Source organism: Dendroctonus ponderosae, unplaced genomic scaffold (assembly GCF_020466585.1).
Source record: "Dendroctonus ponderosae isolate FM_Combo_2020 unplaced genomic scaffold, Dpon_F_20191213v2 Dpon_F_20191213_2, whole genome shotgun sequence".
Taxonomy (NCBI): Eukaryota; Metazoa; Arthropoda; class Insecta; order Coleoptera; family Curculionidae; genus Dendroctonus; species Dendroctonus ponderosae.
The window spans coordinates 6,999,127-7,025,712 of record NW_026018165.1 but is presented as its reverse complement, the minus strand read 5'-3'; the positions used below and the strand labels follow the sequence as shown (position 1 = coordinate 7,025,712).

The 26,586-nt window shown below is 32.2% G+C and overlaps 1 protein-coding gene across 5 annotated transcripts in view; it reads right to left on the bottom strand.

Moving 5' to 3' along the window:
• The window catches only part of LOC109537830 (dual 3',5'-cyclic-AMP and -GMP phosphodiesterase 11), a 202,470-nt gene that overhangs the window by 164,411 nt on the left and 11,473 nt on the right, over window positions 1-26,586 (bottom strand). Inside the window, exons 1-2 of one of the 5 annotated variants that reach the window (XM_048663960.1) lie at window positions 4,836-5,261; window positions 2,469-2,573 (exon numbers count right to left, since the gene is read on the bottom strand). The exons of 3 other annotated variants lie outside the window; for them this stretch is intronic. In XM_048663960.1, the coding sequence (XP_048519917.1) occupies window positions 2,469-2,493 (25 nt within the window). In that variant the 5' untranslated portion in view covers window positions 2,494-2,573; window positions 4,836-5,261. Of the gene's footprint in view, window positions 1-2,468; window positions 2,574-4,835; window positions 5,262-14,195; window positions 14,372-26,586 lie in introns of those variants that run through there. One more of the 5 variants, XM_048663961.1, reaches the window with a different exon arrangement.

Here is a 26,586-nt window from a genome sequence, read left to right as displayed (position 1 = left end):
AACCCAAGGAAGCAACTGATCTAAAAAATAACGCATAACTTTGAAATCATCTGCGGAAAGAACACAGAATTGTATTGGTATGTGTGGGGACAGTATCCCAAAAAAGGCGCTTAAATGCCGCAATATTCCTGCTATCTTCATTGATACGAGGACAGCAAAAACAACAGGCTCATAATTTTCCAATAAGCATCGTCTCATTTTCTTTTTTCCATCGTAAAAACAACTGATTGAATATATTTCGAGCGGAACGGCAATCAGACCATTTAACGAGCAGGAAAACATCTCAAAAGAAAAAAAACTGCAGATTGGGGAGCGTTAAGGAGATACGCACGTTGCTGTTAAATGTATTATTCAATAAAGCAGATAGCGATTTAAAATCATATATTATTTGGCTCTTTGGGGAGTTTCGTTCAAACGTTTGGTTTGAAACGAGAGAAGGGAAAAGTTGAATACTTTTATATTGATTATTTGAAGAAAAATATTACATACAAATGTAGGTAATAAAAGCAGGGTGGATACAATAAATTGTTTTGTCAATTTATGCATAACGTAAAAGACCTATTTATTTATGGAGTTGCCGTGCGTTGCAAGCACATGTTTACTAATATAGACACGAAATACGGACAATTCTCGTTTTGGAAATATAGCGTTGTTTTTCTTTTACCAGAATGAAAGGCAATCGAAACATTGGACATTTTCATCTTGTAACTGTTTTTAGAAAAATAATTTATTATGATGTAGAAAGAGGCTCACAAACAAACAGATTAATCGAAAATCAATCTGAAATTTTTGTTAAATAAATTCTGAGGAAACCTGTTTTAAATAAGTTTTTCTGTTAAATTGCAAGTGAATTAAAAGCAACACATTAATTTTAATGAAAATCGGTTTGTTAATGTGAACAAACGACCGGGTGTAAAATTTTCAAACAAAAAACATCATTGATTTACTTACTTTTTCTTCAGACTGTTCTAAAGCGCGAAATACGTCTGGTAGTTCCTGCGTAACACCAACTTAACTTTGTATGACAAAAGGAAAATCCTTTTAAGGATTTCTTGAAATTTTAGATCACTACTTCAATTAAAACAGCTCCATTAAATTGATATGCAAATTATGTGCATATGTCTTTGTGTCATTTTCAATTAGACTTAAATCACTTTGGAACTTTCGGAGTGTTATCAATAGCTCTTTTGATCGGCCGTTTTATCTGCAAATATACGTTCATTCGGTTTGACTTTTTCTAGCCATTCTGACTTAAGTACGCTTTTATTTTCTTTTTATTTTATTTTCTTGTGGCCTTCATTGAGGGTTTATTAATTCCATGGCATCTCTTACACTTGCTGAATTTGTTAAAAAACTCGAACTTAAATAGGAATTAAAGCTGATATCATCCCCAATCTGATAACATTCTCATTACTGTTTCCAGACGTGCCAAAAAAAAAAGTTGTGTCGCTATGTTTCCCTAATAATTTTTTTCATGCACTTTTTGCGTTTTCTTCCTTGTTCTAGGCAAAGTCACAAAAATATCGTTTTCTTACGTCACTTGGTGGAAAGATTAATTGATATTTGGATTAAACGTTTTGCTCCCGACGAGAAAAACGAGAAGGGGCGCTTTTCCAACGGGGGAGTCGTTTTACGAGCTGGAGGAGCGCCGTCTGACGTCAGTCCATTTTTTTAAAATCGGTTATCGTATTTTTAAATATCGTTAACGAGCAGTTTTGGATTACAAACAAGAGCAAATCGAATAATAGAGTGTAGTTAAAGATCGCATTTCGCCTGATAATGAAAGGCAAAGTCCTTAAGTTTTATGTTAGAGACTTTATAAATCTGATGTGGCATAAAGGAACAGTAGAAAAGATCAATGAAGATTGCCGCGAGCAAAAAATTGATGAAAAACTGTGCAAGCTTTGCAATTTGGAAACTATTTGTAACATTTACGGGTTACATTAACAGAATACGTAATTAATTTCTAGAATTAACGACACATAATTTACACTTTAGGCTACTTTTACTGGCACAAACTCAAAACCTGCATGATACAATTAAAATAAAAAAGCATTTTTTGTAATTTACAATAAAAAGTTAAATAACATTAGTTCTTTAACTTTCGAATAACTGTTCAAATAAATTCACTTGCTAATATCTAAATGAGGACCTATTTTTATTACATGTAGGTACTACTACAAGAACATTGTAAGAATATAGACACAAAATTAAAAACAATAATTAAATAAAATGTACTCATGTAAGTAAGTATATACAAAGAATCCTCGAGTGTCTACGTGCTGCACGCACGTATGAGCCCTCCACTAGACAAAATATGATAAGGAAAGAAGAAAACACATTGAAAATGCATAATGATATAAAATAATTTTCTTGGGAAATGAATACATAATATCTACGTCCATAAAATATTTTAAATGTATGCCTCTATCAAGCAAAGTGTGCTTAAATAGGGGACCGAAACTTACCGGGAAGTCGTCCAGACATGGTCATCCGTGTAGGAAATCCAGATTGTGCACGATACTCTTCACAGTGCGACTTTGAACGCAAATATTTACAACTTTTAACAGAGCCTATTGTCGAGTGAAATTAGTAGCGATTAGGTTTATCTCGGTTTCCATTTGCCGCAAAACATTGTCAATAATACAAATAGTGTGACTATCCTGTTTGGAGGGCATTTAAATAATACTTAGTTCTAAGTAAATTATTTTTTAATACGAGTAAGTATTGATATAGAATTCAATATTCATTCAAACTACAGGTACTTATTTTTTAACATAATACTATCACATACACAGGATGATCCGAAAACAAGTTAGCATTATTGGTTACTTTCTTACTAGTAAGGCAAGGGTACTTTTGAGGAAATTTACAGATAGTTCCAACTAAGCTTTACTCACTTTTCGAACTCACTATCATTGACTTCATGATTCTTCATATTCAATTGAAAAAATACTAGGAACGAAATAGAAGATAAACTTCTGGTATATATTTCTTTAAAAACAGCTTGAAAAGAAATAAACATTTTCCTCCAGTTTCTTATTTTATTATATTTCTATTAGCTTTAAGTATATTAGAGAACTAATGATATAATAAAGAAATATGATCATATGCCTATAAGAACTTTATAGTGAGAAAAAAAGACAGAGATCTAGTGAGGTCAAAAGTGAAAAAGACATACGAGAAGTAAACTAAATACTGGAAAAGAATGCAGGAATGACATGTCAAGCTTTGTTGTTAAAAATTCAGAATTGGAGATTCAATGTTTTAATAAATGGAAACAAAAATTCGTTGCTTTTTGGCAGCGTATTTGTTGATCGTGGCTGAAAGAGTGAGTAGACGTAGACGTAAACTAAGGAAAATAAAATTCATGTACAGAATGCTATTGAAGAAAAATTGGGTGTAATTTTTAATTAAACTAAGGAAAAGCCTTTCTTTATCAATGTGTTCAGTTAAAATTTAAAAATTTTGTGAGTCAGAAGATATAAATTTTATAATAAAAATAATAATAATATATTTTTTATGGGAATATTATAAGGGATTGGTTTTTTGGAAAAACTGGGGTTTTTTTCGATTGCAATTTATTCTACACAGGGAGGCCCAAATACAAGTCATGCTGAGCAACATAATATTTTCGTATTAAAGCGCCTGTTTTGTAGTTGATTGTTTGATTTTGCTTCGATATCTATTCTGTTAAATTAGAAACCATTTCTAGGCTCCATTTGTTAATTTCCTAATGGTGAAAAAACAAGTCTATTGAGCTAATGAGTCAGCTCTCGACCATTTAATTTAATATGTTATTATTTTTCCTTAATAAATCGCTTCTATTCAGGGTCAGAGTTTATTGACCTTTATTCTTATTTAATAGCAATTTTCTTCATAAAATCCCATACTTCATTAAGTACGATAAATACAATTTGACATAATTATTTATATTTCGAGATACTTAATTACGTTCATCTTTTTAACTTTATAATCTTCATATGCTCTAATCCACAAGTATAACTAGAGCTTCGCAGCTCAACCTGTTATCTACATATGACTCAAAGACTAGGAGCGGTTCTTTAGACCAGCAAAAATTTTGAATTTTCGCATTGTCGGTGAAAACTAAAAACATTCTTTATGCAACAAAATGCACATTTTTAGGCTCTATATTTTTTTCCCCAAATAAAAACAAACATAATTAAATATTAATAAATTTAATTCTTCCAACCGACACATTCTTATTGTACAAATACATAGAAAACTGAAATGTTTTTAATGGTTTAATTTTTCACATTCTTCATTTCAATTCAATGTTCAATGTGTGCCATTCATCCTTTAAAAAACAATTTAATGTGAAATTTAGAAGTATGTTTTTTACATTTTTAGTCTAATTAAAATGAAATAGAAGCAATAGATTGGAAAGCCTGATGGGAACCTCATTTATTAATCATAAATGATCTTTAATATTATAATCCAAAAATATGTAAGCAGATCCTAAACTAGTAACACATTAGTATCTATTAAAAACCATCTTATTAACACTTCAGACATCCTTGGAAAAAAAATTGATACAAAAATCGGCATCTGTCTGGTCTTGGAAACATACCTATTTCTTGAATGTAATATATGTGATCGACAAATGTCGTTGAGTTTAAAAAAATAACTACATTTTTCTAAATGCCCAACGGATCGTCATGTTTTTGACAATTTAACTGAGTAGCATCGGTAGGTACCACAAATCGGTCCACTATAAGTATTGTTGTTTTGATTAATGGAACTTTAAGCCATCGGTGAGTTAAGTAACAGCCCCGGTTAAGAAACTTGGGTGGTAAAAACGAGACAAACCTAACCTTAGACTTTGAACTTTGAAGCATCACAACAAAACACTGCAAAGTTTTGCAACGTAGGTACTTGCACTAAAACTCTTATTGTCTTTCCGCGCTTGATTCCATTCAGTAGGCACATGTACGGCTTCTAAGTATTAATAATGTAGAATGTTTCCTTGAAGCTTGGACAGTAAACAAACGATAAAATTAAATTGAATCTCGAACGAGTACGGAGTAGGTACCGCTCTCCCATAGGAACCAAAGTATTCCGATTGTTCAGTTTGCGATAACTCGACGGCGCATGTCAGGTTCATTCGGATTTTTAAGATAAATTGCTATTTTGTGGAAAAACAACTAACATTAGTACCGTCAGATTGAAAGTATCTGTGAGTGAAATGCGCACAAAGAAACAGCGGATATTATACTAGTTCGGCAGTTAGCAATTTACTGGGTTCATTATCAAAGATCATTTTGAAAAGCTCATTCTCCGGGCAGAACTAATATTAGTTTAACCTCTTTCTATTGCTTAATTAGATATCACGGCTAAAAATAGTAGAAAAATGATACCAACAACCAACAACTAATTTGCTACACTATGAAATTCATAAAACGGAATTCCATGTGCCATCTAGAGCTAGAAGCTTTAATTACGAACAGAATTGGTCGATACTGTGTAGAACTCAATTGGACGAGAGCTCGACCGCCAGTTTTATCATCGTGGGAATTTACGCATTTTTATTTTTATCTATACATTTTTGTATGTTTTGAAGCTTTAACCATTAACTGACGATTATACAGTAGATCGTTGTTTTAATATTTTTTAGAAACTCGTCATCAGCAAGCATTGGCAATAGTAGGTTCTATTAAAGAGTTCAAGGTTTAGAAAATCGGGTCGTCAAGCAGTCCTCTATCTGAAGCGAATAAATAAGATGTGCTTGAAGTTTAAAGGCATGGTCCTTCGAGCCGGATAGTTTAAAATTTAATATTAATACCACATTGTGTCGATTCATAACTTTGAATCGGTTGTTGACAGACAAGATATTATCTCTATGATACTGTATAAAACTGTAGCACTTTTTGGCGTAAACTTGTAGAATCGACAGGCTAGTCAATGCCGGTACAAGCAAGCCCGTTGTCGCCTATCCCTGAGTTGATCTCTCTTGTCTCTTTTGTAGAGTATTTGATTGTTGTTAACTTACATAGTTGATTTGAATACAATAAAGTATAAGAACGGTGAAAAAAGGCATCCTCACTTTTTGAAGGAACTAGCGCTACTGATGAAATATATAAATTTGTCTTTTATCCGTTCATCTATGAGGGCAGTTCCTTTCCTGTTTATTTTTAATCTTACAAATTCTGCGAAATATTTAAACAATTCATGATGATTTATGGACATGGATAATTGAAATTGGCAATCTATATTGGGACATAGACAATCTGCACCGATGAGCAAAATTAGCGCAACGACACAAATACCAACACTGTTTGCTTTTGGAACATTTAATGAAAATAATTCAATTTCTAAACCTACAATGCTTCCTGAATATAATTCATAAACAAAAAACTTACCTTTAACGTTTTGTGCGTTTTGTTCAATTATAGTTATAATTTTTTAATTAATTGTTTCTAGCAACAATTTTACTGGCTTTTGTAAATGATCTATTACAAGAGATAGTTCAGTATTATCTGGCTGTTTATCGTAGTCAGAATTTACATTTTCATGCAGATTTAACGCTTCTGCAACTGAGTTTCATTATAAAAAACTTGTGGAAAATTGGAAAAATGGTATTTTGAATAATCTTTGTCAACTAATTTTGCTACAAATTTCCCCCAGACATTGTCCACATGTTCTTGAGACGAAGTAAACTCACATTTGCCACAGTCCCACATTTGGTAAAATTGTTGAACCCTTAGAAGTTTGTCAGTGTGCATTCAAGTCTTCTCTTTAGTAGGAAGTCAAACGAGCCTAAACAGAGAATATTTAATTTCCGGTTTCCAATTGCAAATCAATACTTCTTGTGAGGCTTTGTAAGAAGAAGTGGATCCAAAGAGATGGATGCTAATGTTCAACAGAAAAATGTCCATGAACTGCTATCGAGAGACTGACTCAAATAGCGAGATTTTTCCAGCCTGAGGTAGTTCTACATATGCAATTATTGAACAATACTTCAAAATCTCTCTTCACTCTTTGACATGCCAGCTACCCTTATTAGGCGACAGGAAATCGATTCGACGAAGCGCGATAAAAAATGGTATTTTCGTATCTGGTTAAACAAGCACATTCGGTCGGGCCTTTTCCCATAAAGTGCCGTAATGATGTAGGTTTTTATGGGAAATTTTAGTGTAGAACATGAATGGTTGAATCTTTTCATGTCTGTCGAATCAGAATTAAATCACACTCACATTCACTTGCGAAGATTTGCCTCTAGGACATTTATAAACGCTTACTGGTAGAGACAATCGAGTTTCTGTGGTCGATTTGATTGTGTTGTTTTCCTTTATGCGGACTTAAATCCTGCAAATAAAATTTTAGTTTATTTTAAATAATCGCTGTAATACAGACTTTTTACGTGCATGAAAATGTTGGTTGTCCATATTTCAGAGGCATCAAAAACTGAACTAACCGAACACTTTCTTAAGGCGTAAAAAACAATGTGGATTGCAAATAATATTGTGGACAAATCAAGTTCCAAACACATTTTGAGAGAGGTGTTTTACGTTCAACAGATGTTTGAAATTTTGTAATCATTACATTATTAATACAATTAGAAAATTGAAGTTTTTTCCTGCAAATAACCAACACCTACAATTCACCTTTAAAAATCATATTTATCGAAACATGTTAGTTGTTATATCAAAAATCTTCAGTCGCGTTAGCTCTCGTCCCGATTTTGAAAGAAAGTAAAACCACAATCACAAGTGGACCCACCACTTGAAAAGAACCCTCTAGATCGCCCTGATGTATAATATATATTTGGCGAAAAACCATTCAGGATATAATCCTCAAAGAGAAACATTATAAAACCATCTATAAAAAGCCCAAGAAAGATGCGAGGGTTAAAAAATCTTAAAAGGATTCTATTTGGGTCAAAGCTAATGTGCTGTGTCCAAAGGTCGCGCAATTTTTTCTACTAAACGAAAATTTAAAGCCCAATATTCAGCCTAGTGAGTTCGCAATTCTATTTAGATGGAACAAGAAAAGGTAGAAACATGCTTTTACTGTTAAAAGTATTGATATTTATGGATAGTGAACCAATATAAGACTATCGACAAAAAGATCAGTGCTTGCAAGTTGTTGATATTTCCATACTTTGGTACTTAATGGTGAAAAATAATTATTTGCAACTCTTGCGATTGCGAAATCGGAATCACATAATCGAAAACCACTGTTGAAACCAATATGATCATTGAGATAAATATTTTTTAATGTTTGAAAATTTAATTTTTTCGAAGCGATAGCTGCGCTGTGTAAAAACATCTCTGCTGGAATAAATTACCATTTCGGCACTTGGCAAGAGCTGCTTTGACCCGGTACAGAAATCATTTCTTGAACTTTTTCAAATCCGTAGTGAAACATTGTTGTCGAATCTCTTTTCGAATATTAATCTCCAGTCCAAGTATTGAACATTTATGACACGAAACTGGGGAGTTTTTCTGGGCTTTGGACCATCGTGCAAGAGAACTTCTACCTTTGGGAAAAGAACATCAACCCGAACAACTCATCAGTTTCAAACCAAAGTCACGACAGTTGAACTGCTTTGATGTCTAACGTTCTTTTGGAAACTAACTATTATTTTACAATTTTAGGAAAAATATTGGCTAGTAATATTATATATGCAAATATACATTTTGCAATGAATTTGTAATTTTTTTTTAATTTGATATTAGCGAGATTTATACTGTCACAAATTCTCAGAAAACTGCGCGAACAACATTCAGGAAATTTATCGACATCGCCTGTGGTTGTAAAACCCGATTTAAATCTCTTACAGATCCCTGCCAAAAATAATTACTTACATAAATAATATTTGTATTTGATCATAAAAAAATTGCTTAATCTGAAAATAGTAAGTTCAAGCTGTTGTGCGCAAATGTATATTTAATATAATTTCAGGTACCCAAACTATTATTATTTTGCTACGGAACTATACAGAATACAGGGTAATTTAAAATTGGCGTCATTCCTTTTAAGGGGTGACAGGAGATCACTTGGAAGATACGAGAAAAATATTGAAACATTTTTTTCGAAAATTTCTAGAATATATTAACAGTTGAAAATCGAATTACAACTTTTTTATTTTGAAATTGTTCCATGCTTAATTGCTAGCATATTCATATATCTATGGCTGATTCAGGTACACCACTCTTTTAATCCTAAAATGTTGCCCACACTGACCGCAGTAACAAGCTTTTAATACAAAACTAATATTATTTTCAAAGGTAACAAGATTCTATCCTGACCTCGAAATATCCAATTCCCCCTCTCCCTTTTGTGTGTTGCTAGTAGGTATTTATGTAATGTTAATGAGGCAGACTACCTTCAAAAACTACATTGCCATCCTTCTGATCTAGTTTTATGCAAATATCTCAGTTATTAATAACAATAACACCCCCAGACAACACTCCCAGAGGAATGAGGCCAATTTTGAATCACCCTGTATTGAAATGTTTTGTTATTGCGTTTGCTTCTATTATCGGTATATTTTCAGCTCAAACACTTGTAGTAAACTCAATTTTTTATCCTTAGCACGTACAGGCGGTTTGTCGGCCAAATACGCCCTTTTCATGGCACTATTTTATTTCCTGTTTACTATATCAAATATAGCAAATCCGTGACAAACATTTTTTGCGGGCAATGCTGATTACGTTTATTAAAGTTACTGTAGGAATATTGACTAAATGACGTACCAATAATGTTAAAGGAAAAAGCAATAGTGAGTTAGTAATGTAAGCTGGATCAAAAATAATGTCTACCTTAAAAAAACGTTTCTTTATCCAAAAGTTGGGAACTGAAATACAGAGAGTCAAATGTGTTTTTATACCTAATATACCTTGTAGAAAAAAGCGGATGTTTTATGTAGTAGTGATTTTCCTAATTTTAAGAGCACGTCATTTTTTTCCAGCCCTTCGCTGTATGGACATTTCTGGCGCAAACTATATTACTTTAAAAAGTAAACCTTGTTACTGGAGCGTTGCTCCTACAAACCGTTTTTCAAATATTTAAACTTTAATTACCAAAGTAACATCTACAAGGAATATTACTTTTACGTAAAAAAGCTTGCATAATAAATGTCGTCAATACAAATGCCCACACTGGATATAGTGCGAGGTAAAAAAGTCTTCGTAACATTCACTAAAGTTTTGGCGGCAGCTCTCTTCTTTACCTACCCTAATTTATTTCTCTCTCTCTCTCTCTCTCTCTTTTCTCTCTCTCTCTCTTTTCTCTCTCTTTCCCTACATCAAATATGTGGAAAGATGCATATTTTCAATATCAAACAACACCGGCAGCCTGAGTTTGTTGCAAAAGGTTAAAGTACTTTATTATTAAAACAATTAAGAAATAAACAAACTTTTTACACCCTATTTTGGGATATAACTTTTTGGATCAATCTTAGGGTTTTGTCCAGGATTTTGTTGTTCAGCTTTGCACTATTAATTGTGGAGAGTATACTAAATAATGACACAATTACATAGTTAATTTACAACCCATCGTAGAAAACGTTGTTTATAAAGTGACTAGTGAACGGTGTGTCATATTCCATTAAATTATGCTCAGTGTTAATCTACGGCTTGTTAACAGAAAGATCATTACGTTAGAAGCTCAACTATTTCTACTATGCAGCTAATTAACCGTTTGCGTCACTATTTTTAGACATCAATTAAGCACTTCGTTAAGCAAATGCAAATTCTAGCTATATTTAGAATGAGGAAATTCTATATTCTGGTTTTACGAAATAGCTTATAAAATAGCTCTCTAGAGAACAATTACTTGAAGAGACGAAACACCGTGTATGCTGTAAATCGAATGTTTCATTTTGTGGCTGGCTTCAATCAATCAATGTGAATTTCCCAATTGGTAGGCTTTCAATTTAGGATCTAACAGCAGGTTGTGTCGTCTATATCGGAAGTAATTCGATCGCAGGATTTTCTGGTTTGGTAGCCGAATTTATTAGTTGCTAATTAACTTTAACTTTTTTCCTGTTCTATCTATCAATGTGCTTTTACGAAGTAAAGTTGTGTGTTCGAAATGTAATGAAATAGCAAATTATTAAAGCATTATTTAATTACCAGGTAGAAATAGTGTTCATGGTCGCAACTATGATTCTCTGTAATATAAAACGTCAAACGCACATTTCCCGTTTCTGAAATTCAATTTTTCTTACATCATAGATAAAAATACATATTTTCGTTCAATTACAGATTTACTAGAATTAGAAATTAATTTAAAAAACCGAAAAAAAATAGTATTACAAAGTTGAAGTTAACTAAAATATCGATGATTTTTTGACTAGTTTCTAATCAATATGTAATTCAATTGCTCCTCTAGGTGGCATTATTATCTCAGTCACTTTAGAAAAATTTTCTTTGGTTTCAGAGTAAGCGATTTCCATCCTTGTGTGAGTCAGGTTGTCTAGTAGATTTGGGTATAAAGTTTATGAAATATGTTTTATAAATCTTCCATTCCTTAAATGAGGTTTGCGTTTCCTAAAATACGAATTATGTTTTAGTGCATTTGAGCAATTATTTATACGTAAAAGTATTTTTCTGGCTTGTATACTCACTTAAATTGAACTATGTATATAGGTTTGGAACCCTATAGTTTAAGAGAGTTTTGTCCCGATGTGTGAAACTGTGTGCCCCGTTTGACGTCATTTAATTTTGTTTTTTCCCACGATTTGAAATAAAGCAATATTATTATTATTATTATTATTATATTTAAAATTAGAAACCGCAAGCTCCCACTTAAATCTGAATTATTTTTGGACGGTTTTTTAATTGCATTTGTTAATTTTTTATACTTATGAATTATATCAGAATTGTTATCCTCATCTTAGGAGAGGAGAGTAAAAATGAGGAGAGTAAAATAAAATATAAAACGCGCCTGTACTTTAATTGATCAGGCTGTTTTATGATGGTTAGAAGAGCCGAAGTGCAATCAAATATTCCGACGTTTTTAATGATGAAATATAAAACTAAAATTCGCCCTAAAGTGACTATTTCTTCAGCTAGCTATAAGGACAAAAGGAAGCATTTCATTAAATGTTCAATACAAACAGCATGACACAGGGTATCTAAAAACTAATAAAAACCGTAATGTGGGTTTAAAATTTAAATATTTGCAAAAATATATAATTTTGTGTTTTGTAATAATGAGTTTTTATTGACAGTAATATGTTTTTGAAATTAGTTTGTTTCATGATAACAAGCTAGCACAATAATTAGTTAGCAGAAACTTATGCAACCATTTCAATGAATGATAACGTAGTTATATAATTTATAATTATTAAAATTAGTTTAATAAGTATCAAATAAGTAAATCGAGTACATATCAGAAAAACTTGGAATTATTCTAAAATGCGCATAACAGCAAAGGGGAGCTCAATATTCTCAAAAGTTTATATGGCGCTAGCTGATTTGTCACATTCCTTAGTTCTTTAATATTTGTGTTTATCTCCGTAAACTAATCCTCTAAAATTAATCGTAAAATGTATTCATAATTCTCAATAAATTTTGTGCTTAGGAGTACAGGGTGTACTCAGACGAGTATTATTTTTTTCAAAATTCTGTCTTTCTAATGAAAAATTCTCCATTTTAGTAATGTCTTTGGACGTAACATTTTTAAATTTGGAAGGAAATAGGACTTATACTATATTAATATTTGGATTGCAAAATATTTTCCGTTGAGACTACAGCGATACAATGTTGTAGTAATTTACCAAAGATAAAATAACCGTTCAAGAAAGTTGGATTTTCTGGAAAATTATAAAATAAAAGTATAGGAACTATTGAGCCTAAAGTAAAGGTTTTCTTATCCTGAATAAATAACACTAACAGTAGGCTAGGTGAGCCATTTAAAAAACTTAAGATTCTTGAGCTTGACAATATGGTAATTTGAACCGCCCATGGATTCAAAGACAAATATTTTGAACCGTTAAATTCACCGCTAAATCCGAATTACAAATATTCAATTTTCGTTCATATTTTATATAACAAAAACTAATTTAAGTTTACATAAGAATTTAAAAATAAACTAAAATGTAGGGTTTTCGATTGAAAAAAAGGTTGTTTTCTGTGCTGCAACTTTCTGACGCACTTTGCATAATTGTAAATATTATTAAAATATGCGTGGTTAGTACAGTACAAAATAATGGTGAAAACGCTGAAACAAATAATTCCTCTTAAGCGTAAATTGATTTCACTCTATTGGTACACCTTGTTTTGAAAATTGAACGATGAACACTGTTGTACACTAAAATAACACTCTTTTGTCTAAAGCATAAAAACATAATCAATTTTACTCATAGCATGAAACACACATTCTGTCAATCGATTTTCTAGATCCAAATGTGCTAAAAAACCCGTATAAAACACCAATACTTCTTTTTAAAAAAATGTAATAAGCAAGGCCATAATGAAAAACGTTCTTAAATGATGAACCAAGGGATAATTATTCCTTCATTTCAATATTTTGGGACTCTAAAAAATCTAAATACCTTGTCTTTAAATATGCAATTATTTAATTGAATGTCGAATTTGGCTAGTACTTAATAGGAGAAAATGCGGAAATGAAAATAGTGTAAAACTTCCCAATTCCGTTACTTCTAAATAAGTAACGCATGGCAAATGTTGCGTAAGTTAAAAAATATACATACATATTCTCACAATTTTTTTAACCGGGCTAGCATTTCTCATACTATACGCCTAAATTAATTGGAAAGTCACAGCTAATTAAAGAACACTTTCTTATAGTAATCTGTTACAGAAGAATCCCCTACAGAATGGTTTTCTTTTCGAATAACTCAAAATAGAAATAAAATGTTAGTTCAGCTAGATGTACTTTGTGAACCTGTTCATCCTTAGCACAAATCCATTCTCTGTTTAAAATTTATATGCAGTTTTCTCGTCAAGGGGACAGTCTGAAGCTATAAATATAGCTGGCTTATTTTTTCACTGGCTTGTGTGGATTTTTGAAAATCATATTACGAACTTTTAAGCCCTTTAATTTAAGCACTGAATTGCAAGAAGAATTTAAAGCGAAAGCTCCATCAATAAGTCGTATAACGTACGAACATCTGCTTATTTAAACTCCACTATGTTAAAAGCAAACGTCAATGTTTACGTAGATAATTTGCATTCAACAGGTAATATCCAGAGTAGCCCTACCTTCATTAAAAAGTTGTTGTTCCATAGGGGTTGTCTCAGTAAACGGAAATTAGAACAGAAAAATAGAAAAAGCGCGTCCTTGACTTTCAATGGAAACTCTCGTGTATTTCCATCGGTTAAATCGCGTTTTGTAATTTGTAACATTCCATGGAGCAACACGAAAACAAACCGGCTAACAACTAACCTACACAGGGTGCGTTTTCCACTGGAGGCCGTTGCCTGGAGACGCACGGGACGCGAAATTGATGTTACGATAACGTCGCGACGCTTCCGGCGGAAGAGAACGTCGCGACGCTGACGGTTATGTGAGACCCGAAAACAAGAGCCAACTAAAAGAAACGGAACGAAAACCAAACAAAAATAACGCAAAGATAGTCGAGGATGGTTTGTTGAACGGCGGTCGGAACGTTGGGAGGTTTTTCAAATTTTCGTCCTGATTAATGTCTGAAAGAGGTCGACGCTCGCTTGAGCTATGCGATGTGGTTGGGAAAAAATTCGACAAAGTTGGGAAAAAGTTGTCATAATAAAATCCTAATTTATCGGAAACTATTTGAGGCCATTGTTATTGGTTTTGTTATATTCACCATACCAAATTGAGTCAACTATCTTGCAGCAAATTTCAGGCTGAAGACTTCCAAAATGCTTTTTGCTTTTGCTATTTGTCTTTACAAATTGCTTCTTTTCATCACGGACTTATTTGAGACATTTAATTCAAGTGACCAATTAAAATAAATATATTTTTGTTGATGTTTTTGTATAATAGATCCCTATTCAGTCTGTTTCCTCAGTGTTCTCCAATATAATTGTATCTAATTTAATGAAAATAAAGAACATCTTATAATGTAACAACCAAAATAATAAATTGTAGATAAGTTCTATATTATTGAGGCGGGTTCATTTCTTTACAAACTTCTTCTTGGGTATTTCTCCTCAAAAATGATTGTCTTTAAAAAAGACAGATTTTTCTCACGTCTTTTATTACAGATTGATAAATAGTGCTCCTATTTCGCAATAAGAACGAATTATTTATCAAAAAGTAATCAAGAACTATCACCTAGAGGGTATCCTGCGACACACTTAGGCTCAAGCTATAAGAACTCACCTAAATGAACCTAAAAAAGAGTATGTTAATAAATTGTGTGACAATAGTAGGATAATACAGTATATGAAAATTCGCTCTGATAATTCGTCTGTGCAAATTATCAGTTATGTGATTTTGATTTAATCTCATTGTTTAAATTAATAAAGGTAATGTTAATTAATAATTGTGGTGTAAATTTAATTTGGGTGTATGTGTCTCTGGTCTTCTTCAGATTTTAGCATAGGTAACCATGTATGACTTAAATTAAATGAACATGAAGCAACACAATTATTTAGATTTAGTAAAATTAGCGCGCTTTCTTTAATTTCACGTTTTTTTGTAGATTGTTCTTTTGTTAAAATTGTGGAATTATTCCATTGAGTTTTATGGCAATTATCAAATGCATGTTGACAAATGTGTGATTTATGATATTCTCTGTTTTTTATGTATGATTGGTGTTCTTTGAGTCTTTTGTGTAATGGTCTTGAGGTTTCCCCTATATAAAATTTATTGCATTTGCAAGGAACTTTATAAATTACATTTTTTGTATTTTCAATTATATCATGAGGTTTTGTTACTGAAATTTTACTTCTAATTGTATTTTCAGTTTTGAAGATAATCCTAATATAAAATTTTTTACCTACTCGTTTAATTTGATCTGAAAGTCCTGGAGTAAATGGAATGAAAAGGTTCGTAATAGGTTTATTTTGATTTAGTTTTGTTCGTGGGAATTCTATTTCGTTACAACATTTTTCAATAAAAGAATTTGGATAATTATTGAAATGTAGAATTTCTTTCATAAATTGTTTTTCTTTGGAAAAATTAGATTGTGTGGATTAGATTGTTAGGATGTGTCGCAGGATACCCTCTAGGTGATAGTTCTTGATTACTTTTTATAAATAATTCGTTCTTATTGCGTAATAGGAGCACTATTTATCAATCTGTAATAAAAGACGTGAGGAAATACTGTCTTTTTTAAAGACAAAAATTTTTGAGGCGAAATACCCAACAATACACATAACTTACATATTGCCTAACTTTGAGTGTGGATATTTTCTCAATCGGCAGTCCGATTTGAACAATTCTTTTATCAAATCATAGCTCTGTTATTCCAGAAAGTTGCACTTTTAAGAACAGAAAAAAAAACGTAAAGAACATATTGTACAGTGTGTTTAAATAGTGGCATGTTTTCTTGGTCTAAGTTTAAATCCGCCTGCCGGCAATATCGGTTACCTCATACAGAAGAATGATATGTAAGGTATGTTTTAGACTCATCCCTTGTGATTGATTTAGCACTATAACCGTCTGTTTATGTTGAGCCATCAAGCAATATTCATTTTTATGACCGGTCACAACCGGTCATGACTGGTTGTGCAAACAAACTTTTACTACAAGCTTAGAGCGTGAACCTATGTTTCATTTGTTACGTATATAAAGAACTCCATAAAGAAACGAATCAAAAAGCAATATTATTAGGCGTGAAAAGAAGAACATGCACATTATCCTTAGGAATATTACAACTTTAACTTAATTGACAGAGCAGAGAGAATATCAAAATAAACAAAACCAACATTTTGTTATAAAATATTGTTCGCACAGTTTTTTGGAAAATATTTTTTTTGCAAAAACAAATTAAAAAGTTAATTTTGCGAGGGAATTCTCTCGCGGTCATAAAAAAATCAATATCTCCTGAATGGATCAAGGAGGTTTGGGAAAGGCAACCAAAATTAAAACGTCGTGTTATTTCATCATTTTTATTTTTGAAACCTTGCAAACCTTACTTTTGACAATTTAAGTCCCTAGTTTAGCAAAGGTGTTTCATGTTGATTTCTTCGTCTTTGTACGCTCGCGATTGAAACTGTTATGCTCTTTTTATGATTTTCGTTCATTTTGACTGACTTATTAAGTTGAGTTTTTTGTCCACAATCTTTATTTTCCAGATATCTGATATCTCAACTGTCATTGTTGAAAAGTAGTGTCGGCACTGTCGTCAGCATATTTTACAATAATTGCTGTATTGTCGCACAAATCGTTACTGTAGATGTCATGGAAGAAAGAGATTAATGCATACGGTTTAATAATTCCGTTCCCCAAAACTAAAAGCAAAAGAGAATTCTATATGTTTGAGTAATTCAAGTTGCGATAAAAACTTTTAAACGATTTAAAAAAATGAGGTCAAAAATTAAGAAAATTAAATCAAATAATAAAATTTGAGCCTTATACCTTGAATTTGTTTGTTATTATTATGATTACCAACTTTGAGTTATTGTTTGTTTTTTCATTTAACCAGTTTTGTATCATTTGAAAAGTTACTCATAAGGGAATTTCATATTCCCAACTTGTAAATCTCATTTCTTTTCGGTCAAACTGGGGATGGAAATCTGTCAAGTTTGGAATTATACTTTTTAATGGATTTTGCTCTATAGAAAGTAGATCAAAACATGAATCGCCAGCGTAAACATCCATGTTATTGAAAATATACAAAAAGTTAACTAAGCTTATTTTGCTTTATTCAAAGTGTTTTAAGAATACATCTTCACAAAACTATTTAATAAATTTAATATTATATCAGGCAGTGAATTTTTGAGGCAAAAATTTTAAGTGCGGCAAATGTTCATATTATTTCTCTATCTGATCTTTTTATTCACAGTGCGTGCTTCTCGATTATTCTCTCTGTAGTCTACATTAAATTTACTTGATATGTGCTATTTTGAAAACGACCAGTTTGAAAAAAAAACATTTTTTGAATGCATTTCCTTCGCGCTGCAAGTTGAAAAAAAAACTCACAAAATTCGATTTTATTTGACCGAATGCTTCTTGAAAAATCTTGTAACACAATAATAAAATCAAATTATCAAAGTTTCCAGTGTTATCATCCCATGCGTAGACAGTAGCAGATTCAATAAATGTACTAAAAAATATCAAATAGCAAAAATATTTAAAAAATTATTACAAAAATGTAAGCTGCAAGCTACTGTTTGTTTTACAATTCGTTCGGGTATTACCAAGATCAATTTCTTTCGTGGAAATAGTCCATAAATTTTATTGCCCACAAATGGGCAAATTACACAAATCATTAGCACGTGTTATTATTTATTTGATTTCTAAATCACAAAAACCACATCCTTATCAGCAATAATTAGTAGGATGATCATGTGTCACGAGATTTATCACGAGAAAATGTTTTTGTTTCACGCAACTGTGCGATAAACAGTTTTTTCATGTGATAATTTTAATCATTCAGATTGAGAGCAGCAAACAAATCACCTACATGATAAATGATAGATTAACAAGGTTTTTGTTGATGCAAAATTGTCGAGGTAGGTAAAACTGATTCAAATGTCAAATATTTAATATGACTGAATTAAACTTTCCTGCTTAATTTTGTTTCAAGAAAAAGTTGGAAATTAACAATAAAGGTTAACTGAAACGAGAGATTAAAGACATGAATAAGGAAGAAGACTAACGACCAATAATTGGATGAATAAGAATATCGCTAATTGAAAGGCCGGAATATAAACAAAATTTAAAATGGGAAATCCAAAGGCTGGCGTATACAGGGTGTCCCGAAATTAGGTGGCCAAACTGAAATAGTGAAATCTGCTCTCAAGATGAATATCAAGTTTTCAAATGAACATGTATGGAAAAGTGTTCCGTAACGGAGCTACGCCTTATTGAAGAAAGGCCCAGTAGTAGGGTTTTTTGCAAATTATTTCTAAACGGTTGAACTTCGAAACGTAAATTTTGAATCTAGATCTGAAATTAAATCATAATTTCATTATAGACGTATCATTTGGGGGGATAGAAGTGCAAAAAAGCTCTGACTTTTTTCTGAGACTATAATTTAATCTTTTTTCTTCAAAGAATTTTACGAAGAAAGGGTACTCTTAATGTACTTCGATCAGACGCACCATTTTCCAACTAAATGACTTTACAAATATCACTGCTATCCATACACATTTTATATTTTAAGTAAATATTATTATCGACACTAATTTACGGGAGTAAATGTTCAAACAAATTTCATTTTTCTTGAATGCACACTCTGGACCTTTTCCTAATATGTTGGCTGGCACGGAGAATTTCAAAAGGGGTTTGTTTTATTTGATGTCCGTCTTAGAAGCTCTTCTGGGCTATCTACTTCTGTGGCATATTGGCTGTATTGACGCATTACCCTACAGATAATAATCGAAAGGATTTAGATCAGGCGATCGAGCTGACCAGTTTACTGGGCCACCTCGACCTATCCACCTGCTTGGATAGTGTTGGTTTAGCCAATTTCTCACAGATTGGCCAAAGTGAGATCAATGAGTGTGAGTGAGTGAGTCAAAAGAGATCATGTTGAAGAAAATTTAAATAATTATGGGTATTTAACCTATTTGGTAAAATAATGCCACCTGCCCATACATTGAAAGAGAATCTATGTTGGAAATGTGCCCTTCGAACAACTCTCTAATTCTCGATACTCCAAAAATGAGTATTATGACTGTTGAATGCTTTGCCTATTGAAAACGTTGCCTCATACTAACATAAAATACTTTTTAAATCATGTTGGTGGCTTAGAATCAATCATTGGCTCTTAAATCATGTACCCTTTTATAATGGAAAGGATGCAATCCTTGCATTTGAGACATTCTTCCGATCTGAAAATATGGTTTAAATTAAAACATGTGTTGTCTGTCATAATGAAAAAAATTGCACGAAGACATTCACTAGTTTTTTCATGCTCGGTAAAAGTAAAAATGCTTACAATAGATTTAGGGATATTGGTAATATTTTTATAAAACACTGATATTTGTAAAGTCATTTAGTTGGCAAACGGTGCGCCTGAGCGAAGTAAATTAAGAGTGCCTTTTCTTCGTAAAACACTTCAGATTTACACAATGTGTAGAAAAATATTGATTTATAATATCAGAAAAAAGTTAGAGCTTTTTTTGTACTGCTACCCCCCCAAATTATACGTCTATGATGAAATTCTAACAGTTTTAAAGTAAATTTACTTTAAATAAAAGTTTCTAAAACTTACGTTTTGAAGTTCAACCGTTTAGAAATAATTTCCAAAAAACCGTACTACTGGGCCGAGCAGATTTCACTGTTTCAGTTTGGCCAGCTAATTTCGAGACACCGTGTATACACGGCAATGGTAATCTTTGACGTAAACGGAGAAAATACTATGCTTTGATAATAACCATTATCAATAAAGATTTCAGAGACGTAACGATGATTTCAAATTTTTTATTATGGGGATCCTTAACTTTTCAAAATATTTTTTGAAATTTTGCACGATTTTCATATTTTCCATCGCTAATAAATCAATTTGTGCCCAAGTGAAAATTTGCCTGTATGGTTTATGTTCTATACTTACATACAACCAGATATATTAAATTCAAATGTTATATATTCAGGTATTAGAAATAGTATTGAGCAAATCCGCATAAACAAGTTTTAAGTAAAGTTAGTATACATACACCTTTATAACCGGAGAATGGAACATTTCCACGAGGAGATAGCAGAATTAACTTCTTGGAAATAATATCTTGTTTACATGAACAGTTGAGCCCGGATCAAATGGGGCAATTTTAAACCGATCCTTCAGCTTGAATGGATTACAGTTGGCTTACGAGCGTTTAATTGAATTACTTTCACTCGGTCGGTATTCGTAGGCATAGTCTGGCTGAGATCGAAGCAAATTTTGACATAGTTTAAGGGCTGGGAAATTTATTAAAACGAGACATATATTATAATAAACGTAAAGTTTGAGAGCTTAGTCACATAAAAATCGATGATAAACACGTAATTGCTTAGTTACTTCCAAGAATAAAAACATAATTTTTTTTGAAGGTTTGAATTTTGCTTTTATAACAAACCGAAATAGAACACATACATAACACAACATAACTTACAAAATATTTAAATTACAGTTTTTTGCAGGGGTTTTTCTAAATAAACTGGAATTGCCCTATAAATAACGGTTATTTTTAAGTTGATTTTCTCCCCCCAACATTAGATAGCGCTAAAAAAGACAAGCCCTATTTTAATTTATCATTTTTATGCATATAGAAATTAAAGGAGATACAGGGTGCGAGTTTATAAATTATTGACTGATATTGAATTTTGACTATTTTGCAGCTGAGCTACAGCGCTTGTTTTCACACCCCTGTATAGAAATTTCGAAATTTCAATGTTACAAATTAGTCCACAATTTTAACAAAACTGCATAATAATTATTTGCTCAGCTGTTCCTGCTGCCTGTCTTTTAAACTTCCTCAATTGATTGATGCACCGCTTAGAATTTGAGCATAAATGCAAAAAAATCTGCAATATTTGAACTCTTTTGCGAATTTTCCCCAGAAGATACAAGATAATAACATCGTTTAAAGCATGACACCTTTTTGCAAAAATCTCGAGAACAATTTAAGCTAGCACGATCATCCCTACGTTACAGTTTTCACATAATTTTTAGTTTTGCGCGGAAAAATTAGGCCGCCTGCTCAAACGTGATGTTTTTTGGGCATATCTCAAGAACTATTTAAGCAAACCTTTTATTAAGATTCTCTAGATAGAGTATTAAACATCTATGTACTCCATTAAACAAAGAAATAAATAAACATTTTTCAACTGAAACAGCGTTTACTAGAATTCGCCAGTTTTCACACTAAAAATGAAATTCCAACATAAGTTTTGAGTTTTACACGCCAAAATTATACCATTGGCTTAAACATGAACGGGCGTTTCGCATTATATACAATCCGAACTACCTCCCTCGTTTTCCTAGCTCTGGAAAGAAGAATAAAAATACCATCTAATAAATAAAATCACAGTTAGAAAATATTTGCAGTTTTGATACTAAAAGCGAAATTTTAATATTACGCATAGGTACAATATAAAGCCATCGTTCCAGACACGAAACCACTTTTTCAGTAATATCTCAAGAAGAAATCGAGATAGCGCGCATTTCTCCACACCACTAGACAGATCAATAAATATAGCACAATTACTACTTAAAACATCATTTGGAAAATTATATATAAATTCAACATAATTTGTATTTTGCTCATTTTTGGACAAATTGAGCCATCGGCTCAAACATGACGCTCCATCCAACCTTTGGACATCTCCAGAACCATTTGATCTAGAAAGGTGTTTTTAACATTAACTTAATTACAATTTCAATTAGAACCACAACTATTTCACTAACTAACAAATTATTGCATGAAAACTAAAATTAACAATCACAAATTACAAAGGAGCGTTTGCGATTAAAAAAATAAATTTGATAATTTTAATTTTTGGCAAAAGTCGTAACTGCAAATGATGCTTGTTTTTTCCATCTCGATTTACAGTTAAAAGGGAAAAAGTCCACTTAAAAATCGATTTGAATCATGTCGCAAACACCTTGTCATGAACCTGCAGAGTTTGTGTTGACTTAAAAAAATTGTTATATCTGTTATTGACCCCATTGACTGTGTCCTAAAAATCAATTAAATTGACACTTTCTTATTGTGTTTTTTGCCTTCTGAATTTTCCATCTGAAAGGCTAAACATGAGCGTCACTAATTCTCCAAGCAAAAGAATGATCTTAGAAAATTTAATAGGGTTTTACGTAATTATAATAAAGTATCCAAACGGTTCTCAACCTGAGAATAATTTTTTAAATTATGTTTAAAAATGTCTATAACTGTTTGCAAAGTTTTTATATAACTATCTATACTTTTCTGTTTTTTGTTCGTGTTAATTCAAAGTGATCAGGACAATAACATTTTTTGCCCGAAAAAATTTAAGGGACAAAAGTAGATAGTTTGCACAATCGGCTTTTAAGACATAAAATATATAAAGTCTCTTGAAATGTGAACATCCCGTAGCCCGGTACCAAAACGCTGCAAACCCGCATTTACAGAAACTTTGCACTCTATTTTGGTCTAAGTTGATTGCTTACATCCCAAATTGAGATACCAATTATCTCTAATTCACGATGCTCTTTGCATTGATTTTTCAACCATGTCTATTGCCGTTAATATTCTATATTTTTAGTTTATTCTATAGTTTTTTTATGAAGACAGAAAGTTATATAAAAGTACATTTTACAATTTGGTTCCCTATATGTAAACTCTTGTTGCAGTAAAGTCAGGCAGCCAAACGATATTTCATATATTCGAATGATTTCCCACTAATATTTTTAATATTTGCTTGAACCGTTTTAAAATCGGGTTTCCAACAATATAATTGCAAAGTTGCTTTGAACATTTGTAGGTTGAGCAGAGGATGGTGATAGATGTTGTCTGCCATGCTTTTATCTATCCCCTTTACAGTCACGAACAATATATTTATATATGTATGTTATGTTTATACGTATACACTACTAAAGTGCGCTTTGAGCGGATGCTTGCTGCATTTGAAATGGGTCTCGTAATTTGAGTGAGCAAACTTCTATTTTTCAACTTAAATAAAAGTTTTCGAGTGGAAATAATCAGTTAACTGTCTAAACTTTTATCTTCGCTCGAAATGTTACGAATGGCTGAGGTTTGCTTTCTCTGAGTCCAGTGTTTCCCGTTAAACGGATAAAATTCTAATGAAACTTTTTATTAGATCTGCACCAGACCAACAAACATTAAAAGATGGCTCAGTTGAAATTGACTGCGACTTTTTGAATGGGTTGTACGGTTTTACCGTGACTAGTCACTACGCGACTTTTAATTCAATTAGAATTCGAGACGGAAAAATGATTTGTTTCCTGAAATACATATTGGAAATTTGGGGTAATGTAAGTGCAAAGCGCATACAAAGTAATTTTGTATTTGTATGCATAAAAAGTGAAAAACCGCGCAGCTAATTTCAAGCAAATGTGTTGTTTCGTTTTTGAGCAGAAGCAGAAATTTTTTTTCTTTGGAGTAAAATCTGTCATTTACTACTTTTTGGTTTATTTGAGGAGTGGGAGTGAGCAGATCTCGACAAAATCGAAGTAAAAATTGGAGATGCAAAGTTTCACCTCCAAGTCCACATTTTTTTATAATTTGACCAACATATTGGATTAGAGCAAAAGACAGCATATGAAATATAATTAAGTTTGATATATTAAATGATCTTTGCTTAATAACAAGTTAAAATGAAAAAATAAATAAAAACTAAAAACTGCGTAAATGTAATTAAATTCAACAAATATTACTCACAAAAGTTTGAAATCATTTTAAAGCGATCTGAACCAATAATTGGAGTTCTCACAACATCCAGATATTGTCTCCGTTTCTTCTTCGCTTTGTTATCGCATATAAAAAATCGGAGTAATCGGGGTTACCGCAAATAATAAATCCAGTATTATTCAAATTGTCCATATTTTATTATATTTAAAGCCTAGAGAACCCATGTACATGCATTACAATTCAAAAGTCAAGTGAAGAACCGAGGCAAAAATGGCAAATTTCACTTTAAACTACTTTCCTTCATAAATATATATAATAATTATAATAATCCCTTCAGTAAATCGCATTTTGCAGCATGGAAATTTAATTTAAATTCAGTATTAAATACTCTCCTGTAGATCCATTCCTTAGCAAAGCATTGGTTATTTTCCACACATTTTTCGACATACATTTTACCAATATTTAAATCAGGACTCAAGTATTTTTCACTAGGAGTGTGAGCTTTGATGTAGTTGCTCTCATATGCTGAGAAACGTAAACAATGTTCTCGTACAGCTTTTATCTTAATTGCTTCTTTTTTCCGTGAAGATCGAATCATAGTCCGACGACGATCAGTTCCAGATGTTTCAGTGTTCAAATCTTCTTTTTCGTATTGTAGTTTTTACAACTACGTCCGCTTCTCAATTCTTATCTGAAACACTCTAAACTAGAAAGTTTCGAACAACCTTAATGCAAAATAGTCTGCCATCAAAGCCATTCTCTATACAGTGTTAAAGCAAACTACAATGGTGTTTTAATTAAGAACAGCCAGGAAACATAAACAGTTGCTTTCAAACTAAAATTGAAAGGGACGTGCCTCCTCCGCAGGGCTTTTTGTTTTGCGGCAACTCGACATTGCCTCCGATTCTCCACACTTAAGTTTAAAAGCAGGGAACGTGAATGGCCTGATAAAGACTTCCTCAAACGTTCGGTATTATTCTATTTGTTTCATCGCTTTTCAGAACTTGTACTCATCAGTATGTAGCTGTGAGATACAAAACAATATTAATTTAATTTCACAATGTGATAATCACTGATATTCTTAGACAATGCTCGTTGTTTATGCTCCTTTCCAAACCTTTATGAATAGGAGCATTTCTTTTCAAAATATTTTCTTAGTATTTTATCATTTGAGAGTATTTTCTCTGTTATTCTTGTTAGTTTGTTTATAGTTTGTCTTTTACATACATTTTTGCAGAACTTCAGTTAGCCATTTCCTAAACATTAGATACTACAGCTCTAGTTAATAATTATCCGCTTAATTTTGAAAATTTAAGTTTGACATTCAATTTTCTGTTACTTCTTCCTTTTTTCCTGTATGGATTATTTCTTTTCTAGAAGAGTTTTCCATAATTTTCACATAGACTTTCAGTAAAATTTGTCTGTAAAACTTTATTTTAGTTGAGTCATGCCACTTCAAGTAACTTTCAACAATTAACTAAACAATCAACAAATCCAAATTTGTCAAGGAGAAGAAGGCAAATGGCAAAAATAATTTAACATTTGCACTTTTTGCCAGTCTACTTATACGTATTATAGGCGTCAGATGATCAATTTCCTTCAAATCAATTTTTACATTTTTGCTCCACAACGCAAAGAAATTCTAACAGTCTCCATTATCAGACTATGAAGGCTTTCACGGCCGGTCAGATTACATTTAGAAATGTTTTCCGGGCTTTGAAGCCGTGGTCTATCGGAATTTCTTCCTGACGTTTCGTCCACAACTGCGGTGGACATTTTCAAAGGCGATGAGGCAGTGGACGAAGTGATCTCCCGTGCTTTCCGACTAAGAATGATTAAACTGCTGGATTCCCAGTCGTATTTATGCCGCCCAGCCGTGTGTGCTCATGCGTGGGGGATGGGTGGGGGTTCCAACGCTTCGGCGCACATGCTGTTTGGCGCAAAACGCGCTTCCAATCTGGATTGAGTGCCGTAATTTCTTCTTTTCTGTTGAAATTGTTTTGGTGTTTAAATATTTCGATGGCCTCCCTGGTGAGTCTCGGGTAGTATCTTTCAGATTGGTGCAGAATGTCAACTTGGTCGAAGCGTATTTGGTGGCCGTCTAGTAGTGCGTGCTCCGCTACTGCTGATTTTTCCGTTTGTCCCAATCTGCAACTTCGTTTGTGCTCCGTGA